This window comes from Antechinus flavipes, chromosome 2 (genome assembly GCF_016432865.1).
Source record: "Antechinus flavipes isolate AdamAnt ecotype Samford, QLD, Australia chromosome 2, AdamAnt_v2, whole genome shotgun sequence".
Classification (NCBI taxonomy): domain Eukaryota; kingdom Metazoa; phylum Chordata; class Mammalia; order Dasyuromorphia; family Dasyuridae; genus Antechinus; species Antechinus flavipes.
The window spans coordinates 502,683,417-502,698,703 of record NC_067399.1 but is presented as its reverse complement, the minus strand read 5'-3'; the positions used below and the strand labels follow the sequence as shown (position 1 = coordinate 502,698,703).

Below are 15,287 nucleotides of genomic sequence, written 5' to 3'. Positions count from 1 at the left end.
ACTTGCCCAGGATCGCACAGCTAGGAAATGTTAAATGTCTGAGGTCAAATTTGAACTCAGGTCCTCCTGTGAGGGATGTAGAAGACCTTTACCCAAAATAACTACTTAGAGATCATTCAGTAGAAAGCAGAAAAGTTGTTTATTAAAGCCACCGGATGCTAAGTGAAATGAGGAGAACCAGTAGATCATTATATACCTCAACAATGATACTGTTTAAGGATGTATTCTGATGGAAGTGGATCTCTTCAATAAAGAGAGCTAATTCAATTTCAATAGATCAAAGATGGACAGAAGCAGCTACACCCAAAGAAAGAACACTGGGAAATAAATATAAACTGCTTGCATTTTGTTTTTCTTCCTGGGTTATTTATACCTTCTGAATTCAATTCTCCCTGTGCAACAAGAAAACTGTTCGGTTCTGCACACATATATTGTATCTAGGATATACTGTAACCTATTCAACATGTAAAGGACTGCTTGCCATCTGAGGGAGGGGGTGGAGGGAGGGAGGGGAAAAATCGGAACAGAAGTGAATGCAAGGGATAATGCTGTAAAAAATTACCCTGGTATGGATTCTATCAATAAAAAGTTATTTAAAAAAAAAAAAAACAAACAAAAAACTACCGAAGGATGAGCCATCTCATCACAAGATAAGAAAGAAAAAGCTCGTGGTAGGAGGGCTAAAGAAGTAGTAAAGATACATAGCTTTTATACAAGAAATTACATCACAAATAATAGCACTGAGAAGGGGAGGGGGAGACATCTAATTGGTTGTTGCTATTCAGAGAGATTGGAATGGAAGGTTTCTGTTTCCCTGAAATCACCTGATTTCTAGGAAACAGAAAATCAGGCCCTCAGGCTTAATCAAGCAGATAGTGGTCAAGCTAATAGACTAAATATCGATAAATGTCAAATACTGATAAATGTCATCAGCTCAGGTTAAGTATGTTTATAGCTGGCCAAGGCTCAAGTAAATATGGGCCTGCACATATTATACAGGTCATAGGGGAAACAAAGAACAATGAAAATAAAATACAGAAAAAGAATTCACATATTCCTGTAAGTTCTTCACCTCACCTCTCTTCCACACACTCCAGACTTCAGGGCTGGTGCGCTATACACTGTGTCATCTAGCTGTCCCCCATATCCTTTAATTGTTGACGGAATAGTTCTTACTTTTTAGAAATTTGACTTGATTGTATACTCAGTATATATTTAAGAATTGAAGGCATTATCAGAATAACACTGTAAAAATATTTGTTATCTATGGTACTTTTAAAAATAATGTAGTCTCCCGGATTATTTCTTTTAATTAAGTCTATTTTTGCTTCTGCTTCAAGATCAAAATTGCTACCCTGTAGAGGGTAGGAACTCTAAAAAGGTGTACTTAAATCTAGAACAGCAGGGTATTTATAGTTTAGTATCTACTCAATGTGAGAGAATGATTCTCTAAGCACATACTTAATGTATGTGATTAATGATGTAATCAATTTAGTTGACATATAGAGTAATATGGTGATGTAATGTTCTACAGTTGCACATGCTCAGTGTGAGGTAGTGATGCAATCCTACTGGAGTATTAAAGGGAGTCTCAGACTCAGAACTCTCTCTCTTAGTCACAGCTCTCCACCACAGACACTAGAGGGACTCCAGATTCCAGGCTTCATCACTCCATCTTTGACTAGCCACATGGCTCTTCTGTCTCCTTCACTCCTCCACTAAGACCAAGGACTTGGGCTGATCCTGAGGTCCTCCAGAGAACTAGTCTGGACTTTACACTACCCTGCCTTTTTTTTTTTTTTTTTTTAAACTGTAGCTGAAACATATTAGATTCTGCTTCTGCCCTTTATTTTAACTTTATATGTGTCTTTTTTGTTTCAAATATTATTGTTAAACAATATATTGTTGGATTCTGGTTTTTAATCCATTTTGCTATCTCTTTCTCTCAGTGCATCCTTCTTTCTCCATTTTTTTTTTGAAGATTATTCCAACATAATCAACTTATACCTGTGCCCTCTATCTATGTAAACTTCTACTGACTGCTCGAAAAATGATAATGTTCTTAGCAGATACATGTATTATTTTCCCATATAGGAATGCAAACAATTTAACTTTATTGAGTCTCTTATAACTCTTTCATATTTATCTCTTCTTGAGTCTTGTTTGTTAATTTTTCCATTTTGCTCTGGTCTTTTCTTCAGGAATGCTTAAAAGGCTTCTATTTAATTAAATACCCATTCTACTCCCAAAGGATTAAATTTAATTTTGCTGGATAGGTTATTCTTGATTGTAATCCTAGCTCATTTGCCTTCTGAAACATCATATTCTAAACCTTCCCGTTCTTTATTGTGGAAGGTGCTACATCTTGTGTGAACCTATGTGACTCCACAAAACAATCTGAATTGTTTCTTTCTGACTGTTTGAAGTACTTACCCTTTCATCTGAAAGAGAGCTCTATGCTAATATCACAGACTTTTTCTGTTGACTTATTAAATTATTTTAGGCTGGAAAAATGTCTCAATCTGACCTTTTGTTGGCTCTGCTGCTCCAAAATTTTATTTGAGGCATTATTTTAAAGTTGTTTGGAGGAGACTGATGAGAGAGTTCAAGCAGGGTGGCTTCCCCTAATCTGCCATTTTGGCTCCCAATCATATTGACTCTTAAATCACCTGTACCTGCCCAAGAGGCAGAAACTATACAGCAGAAGATAAGAGTTTGAGATTATAATACAACTCTCCTGACATAATTCTAAATGTAAAATCTCTTTTTTTTTTTTTGTAATTTGTAATTTTATCAGGGAACCAAATGCAATGATCTCAGGTTATTTTTCTCCTTTCCTAATCCTCAGAATCATTTTATTATAATTTTGTACATGCTATCCTACTTGCCTGATGAGACTATTTAAATACAGACTCCAGACTGTGCCATTTTCTCTTTAATAAATTCTCCATTCTAATCCTGAAAACTGGTATAATAGCTTCTGTGTGGAGAAGTGTCATCTGCTGATCTTCAAAAAGCAGTGCTTAGGGGCAAGTATTTCTAAAAGTCTAGGCAGGGAAATAAAGAAATCCTGACAAGTTCCCAAAGTCAGTAGAGTCAGTAGAAATAAGACCTGAATCCTATGGCTCAGTCAATATAATGATAAGTACTTCCAAATTCATCATCCTTCTGCTTTTGACAACTATCATTATAGAATAGAAGGCATATACATTTGCAGGTAAAGTCCTTATCATATCTAGTCAATAAAGCACATCAAAGTTTCACCTAGATAATTCACACAAAATAGTGCCAATTCAATAATCACTTGGAATTAATTTGCCAGCTAATTCAAAATCACAGGCAGAAATTCTACATTTGGCTCCTAGGACAGGTAATTTTAATCAATTTACCTGCCCAAAACACTGAACCAGATACCGTGATGATTGATAGGTATGACTGCAGAGACTAGGGGATCTGGCTTCATTTCTCATAATTCTTCCCTGCTTTAGAGCAAGGAAGATTTGCAATTTTCTCCCTCAAAAATAAATCAGATGAGGTAAAAGACAGTATAATGTAACATTTGATAAGTTAAATAACTAACAATTTCTCTAAGTAAACTTGGACTTCTGTGGTTTTTGCAGAAATTTATTAGTTACTCTTTCTTATGTGATCACAGAAGACAAGCAAACTTTACTTTCCACTGATGATGGACCCACTCTTCCTCTGAAGGGATAAAGCTTATGGCCCTTCAAGGATCATTCTGTCTTCGAGATGCAAAATTCCCTCCCTTACGCTGAATGATGCATCCATGTTCAAAACAGAGAAACAAAGGAGTTCTGGGACCCAAGAAGCATCTTTGCAGACAGGGAAAATTACTTGTAAAAATGATTTGGCTTCACAGGAATCACAAGACAAATGAAGATTGTCTTCCCCTTCTTTTTAAATGACAAATAGAAAACAGCAAGAATAACAAAAGCAGCAGCTCAAGCACCCAATTTCTAAAAATCCTCTGTCATCCAAAATACATTTAACCTGTGAATAAAGGAAATAAAATAGGACAAAGCATACTTACTACTCTATTTACTTGCTGTGATGCCACATTTCATCTCTGGGGTACTCAATCTCAAAGTAGGTAAGACCAGAATGCTGTAAATGGTAATCTAATAAAAACCTCAAGTGTAACAACTCAGCAGGGAAACACACTAGCTATTTGGACACAAACTAGATGACAAAATCTGACCTAAGAAAACAAACTTCATAGCAAAGACTGTAGTTATTTCCAATAACGACTGCTCCAAACCTTTAAGATCATGAATCAACAAAAAGAAATCAGTATTAATATAATTAATTTTTAATTTTTTTATCTTATGTGTTTTATTTTATTAGTTTAAAAACATGAAGGGGTCCATAGGTTTCACCTGATTGCCATAGGAGTCCATGACACAAAAAAGGTTAAGAACTTTTAGACTAAATAATATTCAAAGTCCCAATCAAAATAGGGAAGATAGAAAGTAGGTATAATTTTGAGTTATTTAGAATATATTTAACCTGGGGGTGCCATAGGGGACCCAGATATTTGGGAGATATAGGACTATAGTATAGGGGAAAAGTTAAAACTATATATGTGGATTTGGAAGTCACTTGTACAGACACATTAATTAAATCTATGGGGATGGATGACAATATCAAGGGAGAGTGCATAGAACAAGAAGAGGGAAGATGGAGCAGCGGATAGAGCACCAGCCCTGAAGTCAGGAGGACCAGAGCTCAAATCTGGCCTCAGACACTTAACACTTCCTAGCTGTGTAACACAGGGCAAGTCACTTAACCACAACTGCCTCAGCCAAAAAAAAAAAAAAAAAAAAAAAAAGAGGGAACATGACAGAACACTGGAGAAGACATATACTTGCAGAATGATGAACCTGGAAGAATTCCACAGGAACCTCCAATTCAACACGTCCATAACAGAACTCATTATCTTTGCCCAAAGCTTTCTGTACTTCTCAATTTTCCTATTGATACTTGACGACCTTGACTATTCACTTGCATTCATTCTACAAATCCAGTCCATTAAATTTCTAAAACATTTCTTCTATTACTCCTTTCTATACACTCACATAGCCAACATCCTTTCTGCAGTCCCTTATTATTTCACACCTGGATTACTGGAACCTTCTAACAGGCCTTCCTGTCTCAAGTTTCTCCCCATTCCAATCTATTTCCCAATCAGATCTGAAGTAATTTTACTAGAGGGTAGAACTGACTAATTCACATCCCTTTCCCAATCAATCAATAAACTACAATGGTTTCCAATTACCTCCCAGATAAAATATAAAATCCTTAAAATCTCAACAACCTGGCCCCTTCCTACTTTCCAGTTTTATTACACCTGACCTCAGTCCAGGCACTTTATGAGCTAGTTACACTGGCCAACCTGGTGGACTTCACACTTCTTCCAACTCCATGCCTTTCTACTGTTTGCTTCCTCTCATCTTGAATGTTCTCTCCCCTCACCTCCACTTCCAACCTTTCCTGTCTTCTAAGAAGATTCAATTCACATCCTAATCTTTTCAGGAATTTCCCTACTCCCTCCAAAAGACCTTTTGTCTTGAGTTAACTTTCATTTACATTCTATATATTTTATAGGTTAAAGTTAATTTCATGTGTCTCCCTCATTAGAATGTGAGCCCCTTAAGAACAGACTCTATCTATTTTGCCTTTCTTTGTATCCCTAGAGTTTAGCACAGTATCCAGTACAAAGTGTTTAATAACCACTTGTTGAGTGACTATATATTGTCCAGTCCAAGACCAAAAGCTCACATGGACCAAAAAGGTCAACATCTCTTTATTTTTTTATCCATAACTGCTCTTGCCTTTCTTTGTACCCCCAATATTTAGCACAATGACAGCACACAATAAAATGCTGGTTGACTGAATGATGATAAAAACTGAAAAGGCTGTGTAAGGAAAAAAAATAGGTCTAGCAGTGTACATTTTATCTAGGCAATGTAACTGGTTTAAAAAATATATTGATTCAATGTATTTTCTTTGTGGTGATAACTTAGTTAAAATGTTACATTATTAAATACAAAATCCTCAAATACTGTAATTATACAGGATGTACGCTATGAAAACTATCTTAATACAACTGCTTACACATAATGACCAAGGGTTTGAGCTAACAATTTTTAAGTATTGGGTGAGAACTCATGTATAACTCAGAAGAAGGAGAAAAGAGAATAGGGAAAATGAAAGATCTTCAGGCTTTATATAGTGCTTGCAAACACTGGGATCACATGTACACAATCTGCTTATTATAGATCCCTCTGCATAAATAAAGTGTGAAGTATTCAGAAAACTATTTCAAAATATAAGGTGTCAATTAAATTAATTGCTATTTATATAAATATTTTTCTTTTATACTGTGCATGCCAAATGATTTTGAAACAACATAAATCAACTGCATTATCATGAGTAAATAAACCTACATCATGGGTTAAATGGAGGATTAAGTTGCAATTTAACAGTCTGTCCTAGAAGGAAATAGCCTTAAGTGTATATTATAAAGTTTTTTTTCAGGTGGTGAGTCAAAAATAAGCTTTTATTTTAATGATTTGATTTCCACATAATAAAGGACCAGGTCTAATGGAATGTCTTATAATTTGGTAAACATTCCCTCTTCAGTGCAGAGAAATTAATTATTTCTGTCCAACATCTATATCTGAAGAAGATGGTCCTCCAGATTCTACCTCTAACAGAGAGAACTATATTCCACTTTTGATGAGTTCTAAATTTTGATCTGTTTTCCTACCCACCTATATTGCTCTTATGTTGGTTCCAAGGTTAATTACTTATGAGTTAATGATTTGAATTCAGTAACTTTTTTCTTATCATATGTAACATTTTTCATATTTTTCAATATTTTCACATTTTATTCAATCACAAAGATTTCCTTTCTCAAATCTGCAGGTAAATTCACATCACATAAAAATTAATTTCCTTGGAGTTCTGTGGAACAGTTCACTTATATAAAGTAAGAAATGTCTATGGTCAGATCTGTGCTTAAAGAAAATCACTTTGGCAACAGTGTGTAGGTTGGATTGGAGTGGGAAGATACTTAGGGGAAACCAATTAGGAGACTAATATAACAATCCAGAAAGAGGTGATGAGGGTTTGTATCAAGATGGAAATTGCTGAGTAAAGAAAATGAGTCAGATGTGAGATTTTATGAAGCAAGATTTGGCAAAAAGCTAGATATAGGGGAAGAAAGAGGGTTAGGAGGAAGATAATCCAAATGTTACTATTTTTGTCAAAGGCACCAAGATTTAACTATCTTTTTATCATCTCCAGGACCTAGCACAATATATGTAAATACTACATAATAATAACTAGTATTTATATAGCACTTTAAGTTAGCAAGGTGCTTTACATGTGCTAATTCATTTGATCTTCACAATAATCCTGTGAGGTCCCCATTTTCTAGATGAGAAAACTGAGACAAAAAGGTAAAGTGATTTTTATATAATTAAGATCACCTAGCTTGATATAGTAGAGTCTGAATTGTTTCTTAAACTCTTTATGACTCAATCTATTTATCTACACACCTGAGGACAGGTAATTTTGACAATTTTGACAAATTGAAATCACTACAATACACACCTCTCAAGAGCAAGATCAATTGGCATGGGCAATAGCAACTCCAGACAGGAGGGATTTTTCACTCCATAACATTGTAATACTGACTTCAAGTAAAATTTTCTGTCTTGGCACTCAGAATCTATAAAATTTTCAATACTTTTCACATATAATGCTTCCTCTTGAAAAATGCAGCGTAGTCTGAAATGTTATCTTGGTCTAAATAACTGCATACCAGGGGCAAGAGCAGAACCAAAAAGCAGACAAGCTTGTCTTTTGATTGTTGGAATGACCTTGAGATAACTAAAAAATTTCTAGGACAAGCTGTGCTCTTTAGTGCTAGATGGGAAAAAGAGAAAAGATCACAGGATACATGGAATAGGCCAATTAGGCAAACCAGAAATGGAACTGAGAATCCATCTGGAAACTTAAAAAGAAATGAGCTCTTATTCTAGGCAGGTACAAATTTAAGTATACTTTACAACTGTGCAACTTAAAGCCTAGCACTTTGGGGAAATCCCCAGCCTATGGCCCATAAATTTAGAAAACCCTTCTTTTCTTATCACTAAGCTCTGTACAAGTCTTGGAAAAACAACAGGCTTCAAAATCTCGATCTATTAAACAAGCAGAATATTATATAATTCCTAGTTTTGCTAGAAGGATGCTTCCTAGACTTAACAAAATAATGCTATACAATCCTTTGAGTAAAGTAATGCAAGACACTACTAATATAATGTCCAGAGTGATTGAAAAGCAGAAACCTAAGCTCTGAAACCAAGCAGTTGGTATCCTTTGTCTTTATAAACAGGATAAAAGAGCAGTTGGAAGACTAAAAATTGACACCTTTTTTTGTTTTTTCGGAAAGTATCTTGTTTCATCTTTTTTAAAACAGCAAAGAACAGAGAAAAATACAAATGATTACAGAAAAGAATCGAGAGCCGGCAGAAACTACTGTTACTAACATCAACTATACACCAGTCTGCATTACTGAAGTCTATTTTCTATTTTCTATCGGGCTGAAGACGGTGAACACTTAAGGTTTCTGGGAATTGAGGAAGAACTGACCTATAATCTTAAGCATCTTAGAATCAAAGGGTTAATCATATTCAGAGACAGAATTATGGAGTTTGTTGTTGTTTGATTTTTTTTTTCTCTCGTTTTCCCCCCCGGGATATAATTTTTCTCATGCAGCACAATGAATATGGAAATTGAAAGAACTGTACATTTTAACTGATTTAAATCTAAGAAATAGACTTCTATCTATTTTATCAAAGTATATTTTCTGATCTATCTAAGCTTCTGAAGCTTATCAGCTAAGAATTCAAATAACACCTGTGTTTAGCCACCATACTTGCAATCTACATAGCCTTTAGCATGGTCATGGAAAATTGAGAATATGACTAGGGGACAAAACTAATAGAAAAATATAATCAAAGGGACCTTTTTCATTTGCCTGAACACTCTTAAAAACACCATGCGAGTAAACATGCATGTGCGCATACATACACATGGACACACATACACATACGCAGAGTTAAATATGGGTATGCTACTGTTCTCCAGAAAGACCAAATGTTTCTGCAGGAAGTGTTCCAATTGAATAAAGTGGCAACACTGTACTCTACTGGCAGCTAGTCCTTACTACAGAATCATTTTTAGTTTAATAATATAAAATTTTTTAAAATAGTGAGAAAGGGGAAGAAGTTACATACCCTAATGCTGCAGTGGGAATTGGGGAACTGTTTGTCAATTCCTGCACATTGACGACTTGAGGGACATTTTTCAGAGTTGATTCTGTCAAGGAGGTGTTCACAGCTATTAAAAAAACAAACACATTAATTCCATTAATTAATCAAAATTTCTATCATATATAAATTAGTAACCAAAACATTAACTTCCTTTTTTAAAAAAGGTTTTTACTTTACCAAATACATTCAAAGATTGTTTTTCAACATTCACCTCTGCAAAAACTTGTGTTCTAATTTTTTCTCTCCCCTTTCCCCTACCCACTTACATACACAGCAAGCAATTCAATATAGGCTAAACATGTGCAATTCTTCTAAACACATTTTCATTTTTGTCACACTGTGCAAGAAAAATCAGATCTAAAGGTGAAAAAAAAACCTCATGAGAAAAAAAGAAAACAACAACAAAAAAATAAGGTGACAATACTATGTTTTGATCCGTATTAAGACTCCATAATTCTCATTTTGGATGTGGATGGCTCTTTCCATCATAAATCTATTGGAATTGCCTTGAATCACCACAAGGAAATGAAAATGCAGAATGAATTATTATTTAAGGAAAGACCTCTCTGGTCTAACCTACAAGCATGAGGTTGCTATTCTGTTTATACACAGCTAATACGAAATAAAACTTCAAAGAGTCCTAAAATCAAAGGGCTGAAGACGGTGAACAGTTAAAGTTTCTGGGAATTGAGGAAGAACTGACCTATAATCTTAAGCATCTTAGAATCAAAGGGTTAATCATATTCAGAGACAGAATTATGGAGTTTGTTGTTGTTTGATTTTTTTTTCTCTCGTTTTCCCCCCCCCCGGATATAATTTTTCTCGTGCAGCACAATGAATATGGAAATTGGAAGAACTGTACATTTTAACTGATTTAATTTTAACTGCTGATTTGAGGAGATGGGAGGGAAGGAGAAAGGGAGAAAAATTTGGAACACAAAGTTTTGCAAAGGTGAATTTGGAAACTATCGTTGTACGTATTTGGAAAAATAAAATACCATAAAAAAAAAAGAATCAAAGGGCTAAAGAGGGCTTGAGATGTCATCTAGACCATGAATCAAGATACTCTCACCTTTTTAGATGTCTTAATTGGAATTTTAACATTTCTATTTCCCTTGGAAATTTTAGGATTCCTTAGTTAGGAGAGACAAAGTAGTACAAGAAAAAGAGGACTGGACTTGATTTGGCAATCATTTATTAAGGATCTACTTTGTGCCAGGTACTATGTATTATGTACTGGTAATACCAAAAAAAAAAAAAATATATTCAAGAGAAGTTTCCACATACAAATATAAATATATAATGACCTCTTCCTTTCCTTTCCTGTTCCTCAATTTGAAGGCTTTTTATTCTCCCTAGGAGTTCAAATTGGTACCATTACTTGGGAGAGAGGAAAAGGGCTTTAATTGTATACTGACTTAAGAAAGATCCAAATAAAAAAATAACTATTAAAAGGACCCCAACTCTCACCCCCCAAACAATAAAAACACATACAGAATAAATACAAGGCAGTTACATATAAGATAGTTATGGAGGATTTTCTATTACATCGAAACAACAAGACTGGGAAGAAGTAGTGTAGTGCTAAGAATGCTGGGCTTTCTATCAGGAGATGTGGACTCAGATCCTGCCTCTGATAGGTCCAGATTGTGTGATCATGGATAAATCACTCAACTTCTCACAGTTTCAATTTCCTCATCTATAAAGTATAAATAATATCTGTAGTATATACTTACCTCACAGGGCCAAGTAAGATAATATAAAACATCTTTCAAACCCTGGAGTGCTACATGAGCTACTCAAAAAAACTCTTAATAATTCCCTTATTAACTTCAAGGATCACATATAAATTCCCATATTCACAACCTGGGCTCTTCCTTTATTTCCAGCTTTTTCACATACATTTCTTCCTCACAATTTACAACTGTATGAAAGGTCTCTGCTCACCCTCACAATCCCTGCCTCTCAGAACACCATTGGTTAGAAAGCCTTTCCCCAAGGCCTTACCATTCAGGGCTACCTTTCAATTACTCAGTATTTATTGTGCATATATAGTTTATATAAAGATGCTGTCTATGTCATTAAAGGAAAGTAAATAAGTAGAGCATCCTCCATATGCCACATAAAGTGCCAAGTACTTTACAAATATTGTGCCATGTGATCTTCACAGCAGCCCTGAAAATTAAGTGCTATTATTTTTCTCATTTTACAATTGAGGGAAATGAGATAGACAGATGTGAAGTGATTTGTTTAGGGTCACACAGCTAGTAAATGTCTGAGATCAGATGTGAACTCAGGTCCTTCTGATATTAGACCCAGGAACCTAACTACTAGGCCATTAGTTGCCTCTAAAAATGTGAGCTCTTTGAAGGAAGAAATTGTTTTTGCCTTTCTCTGTATCCTCACTGTTTACCACAATGCCTGGCAGAAAACAGGTGTGTAATAAAAGGTTTGCTCATTGATTGGTGAATTGAATGAGGGTATTAGCAGATGGGGAGATCAGGAAAATCTTCAAGTACAAGTGGCATCTAACTAGATCTTAGAAGAAAAGAGATTCTATGAGGCAGAAGTAAGAAAGCAAGTACAAGTAGTAAGAAAGCAGTCAGGAAATGTGTGTGAAGAACGGAGAGGCCAATGTGATTTGATCATATAGCAAAGAAGAGGAGTAATATAACAAGTCCAGAAAGGCAGTTTGAGGTCAGTTTGTAAAGGCCTTTGAGAAGATTCAAGTAATTCTATATCATTTTTTATTGATTTTGTTTATAGTTCATTGATTTTATCCTCTAACTGCCTAAGTCATAAATAAATAAGCATACACACACACACACACACACACACATATATATATTGTTCAGAAATCCAGTTGTCCTGCTAATTACTGTTCTATTCTTACTTCAAGGAAATCTGCTATCCTTGAGGGATATGTGTGGATACCAGGGAATCTGCTTTAGTATCTTTACACCAAGCTATCTTTCAAGGATATCTTGTTGGTTATTCAAAGACGTCTGGCCCACTATCTCTAATCTTGCAGGTAGACTAAAACAAAGAGCATTTTTCTTAGTCACAGGAGGGAAGGAGGGCATTGTTGCTAGCCCCTCATTCCCAACTTCTAACCAGTCATATTGTTCCTCATGCCCTGGCTTTGTGTGCAATCCCATCTTCATCCCCATGATGCTATAACCAATTGGATTCTTTTTTCACCTACCCTGTTCTGCTCTTTGTTCTACTTTTATAAAAAGCTGCATTTTGATTAGGGGTCTTTTGGAATCATTAGACCCTATACCCTACTAATACATTTACTCATAGAATATGTGCCCCAGCCTACCTTTGCTGAATTTCACTCACAACACCTTTAAAAGGTAATGAGAAGAATTTATATTTGATTCTAGTGAGAGTAGGGAGCCATTAGTGTTTAGTGAGTAGATAGTAACACAATCAGATCTACGTCTAAGGAAAATCACTGACAACTATGTAAAGTATGGATCAGAGTGGAGAGAGACTTGACACCATTCCAATAATCTAGGCTAGAGATGATTAAAATTTCAAATAAGGATGCATCTGTGGAAGTAGGGAAGAGGGGTAGAATTAAAGTGTCGTAAGAGTAGAACTAGCAAAATGTAGCAATTGACTGGATTGGGGGAGAGGGAAAAATCAAGGAGAGTGCCACGGTTATGGCTGTGGTAGCAGCTCTGATAAAAAAAGACATGAATGATAGAGAGATAACTTGTAGAAAAAATGAGTTCTACTATGAACATATCAAGTTTGAGATGTTTCCAATATATCCAGATTAAAATATCCAGGTAGATATACAGACCTTGGAGTCAACTGCATAAAGAATTTGGGGGAACATACACAGGTAAGGGATGTGATAGGGAAGTTGAACCAGAAAAGGAGTCTAAGAAGGAATGGAAAGTCAGATAGACAGAAAGAAAACCAGGAGTATAATGTCACAAAAATCCAGAAAGAAAAGACTTGTAAAAAGAAGAGTATGATCAAAAATACCAAATGGAGCAGAAAGGTCAAGAAGGAAAAATACTGTATTAAGGTTAAGAATTGCAAAGGGTTGTTAAGTAGGACAAAGAAGAGGAAATAAAGTTAACTAATGTAAAAAGCTTTTCCCAAAAATTTGGCTGAGAAGAAAAGTGAATAGAATGATAGCTTGAAGGTATAATAAGGTCTAATTGTGTTTTTTTTTTTAAGATGAAGGTGGTGCCTGACTGAAAACAAAAGGGAAAAGAATCCAGAGATGGGGAAAGACTACAGATTATACAGAGGGTGACATGACTGAAGGACAAGAGAAACAGAGATCTAGAGCACATAGAAATGGGTTAATCATGGCAAGAAGGATAACCTCATGTTCAGAAACTAAAAGAAAGAAGGAGAGCATGAGGGATGATATCAGAGATGTTCTGAGATGAAGAAAAAGGGGGAAGAGAGAACTCAGAAGGAATGGTTTCAATTTTCTGATTTAAAGTAAAAGTGGAGATTAGGAGGGCCAGGTTTGAATCTCGATTCTGACATTAATAGCTGTGTAACATGGGACTGACAAATCATTTCAGCCATTTAGGTCTCAGTTTATCTGTAAAATGAAGGTGCTGATGAGATGGGCCTCAAGTCTCTTTCAGCTAATAAAATCCAATGAGTCTATTGGAGGAGTGAGATAGTCTCACCAAAGTGATTTAAAAGATATAAATAAATTCAAAAAACTAAAACTGAAATATTCAGTTTACAGCTTGGACATAAGCTATTAAATAGGTATGAGACACCAATTACTTAAAATTTCAAATTCCATTACACAAAATTTCAAACAGAATTGGGATAGCAATGATATACTAACAATGAACCATTTAGGAATTTCTACATAGAAAGACTGTAGCTATAACAAAAAATAACTGTGGCAGTTGAGGCCCTTATCAAAGAACATATATTACCCACATAACTGCACAATGTCTCATACTAACCACTGTGCAAAGAAAACTTCAAAGAACCAAATCACTGTTTTCTAGGAGCTCTCCCCCTAAGACAGAGACCGGGGTCACCTCTCTGAAGAGGAAAACAGGAATAGAGAATTATTTCAGGTGCTTTAGTATAATTCTTATGGCTGATGATCAAATGAAGAATCTGTTGATCACACTCTTACCTGGAACCTGAATGGCCATTTGTCGTCTTAGAGCAGCAGCAGCAGCTGCTTGTGGGGCTGAGATGGTAACAGAAGGACTTGGTGCTCCATGTTTCACAGTTTTGGTTGCAAGCATTGTGCTGTCAGCCCCTTGTGGAACAATTTTGCTGGTAGATGTAGACACTGATTTAAGAAATGTAGAAAGAAATCTGGATTTAAATAAGAATACTAGGGAAGACAAAGAAAAATCTGATAGCTAAAATGATAGATTTTCCCCTTATAAGCTGCAGGAACAAAGAATGAAGTACAAGAAATACATATATTTCAAGGATCTTGTGTAGAAGAGTGTCCCTGAGGCAGAAGCTGGAATTCCGAGTCTGTATGTCCATAAATTCCACTCAGCCACTATCTTTAATACTGTCCTCTTTGGAAATGATGAGACTGAAATTCTCTGAAAATGGTCTGTACAAAGTTACACAAAGACTCAGTAGTAGAGCAAGTCTGTATCTTTCAATTCCTAGGCCTCCCTTGATGCCACATTTGACTCTTCTAGCCTGTCTTAAGGGCTTTAGTGTACATGTCTTTTTTAGCCTAGAGGAGTTGATGAAGTCACTTCTATTAGAAGCCACTTGTAAGGATACTCCTAGTTGTGGCTGTGAGTTTTGTTATAGAGGAGATAACAGACCCTTTAGTGGGAAATGAAAACATACACCTTGACTTGCTTCTAAGAGAACAAGTAGTATGTCGATAGGTAAGAACTGAGATGGAGATATGCTAAGACATGAGAAGTGTAATATGAAATGAAA

General features: G+C 35.5%; 1 protein-coding gene across 4 annotated transcripts in view; it reads right to left on the bottom strand.

Moving 5' to 3' along the window:
- Positions 1 to 15,287, bottom strand: part of NUP214 (nucleoporin 214) — a 115,570-nt gene that overhangs the window by 42,842 nt on the left and 57,441 nt on the right. For 3 of the 4 annotated variants that reach the window (XM_051980212.1, XM_051980213.1, XM_051980214.1), the window contains 2 exons: positions 14,503 to 14,664; positions 9,327 to 9,429 (listed from right to left, as the gene is read on the bottom strand). In XM_051980212.1, the coding sequence (XP_051836172.1) occupies positions 9,327 to 9,429; positions 14,503 to 14,664 (265 nt within the window). The remainder of the gene's footprint in view (positions 1 to 9,326; positions 9,430 to 14,502; positions 14,665 to 15,287) is intronic. The other variant, XM_051980215.1, reaches the window with a different exon arrangement.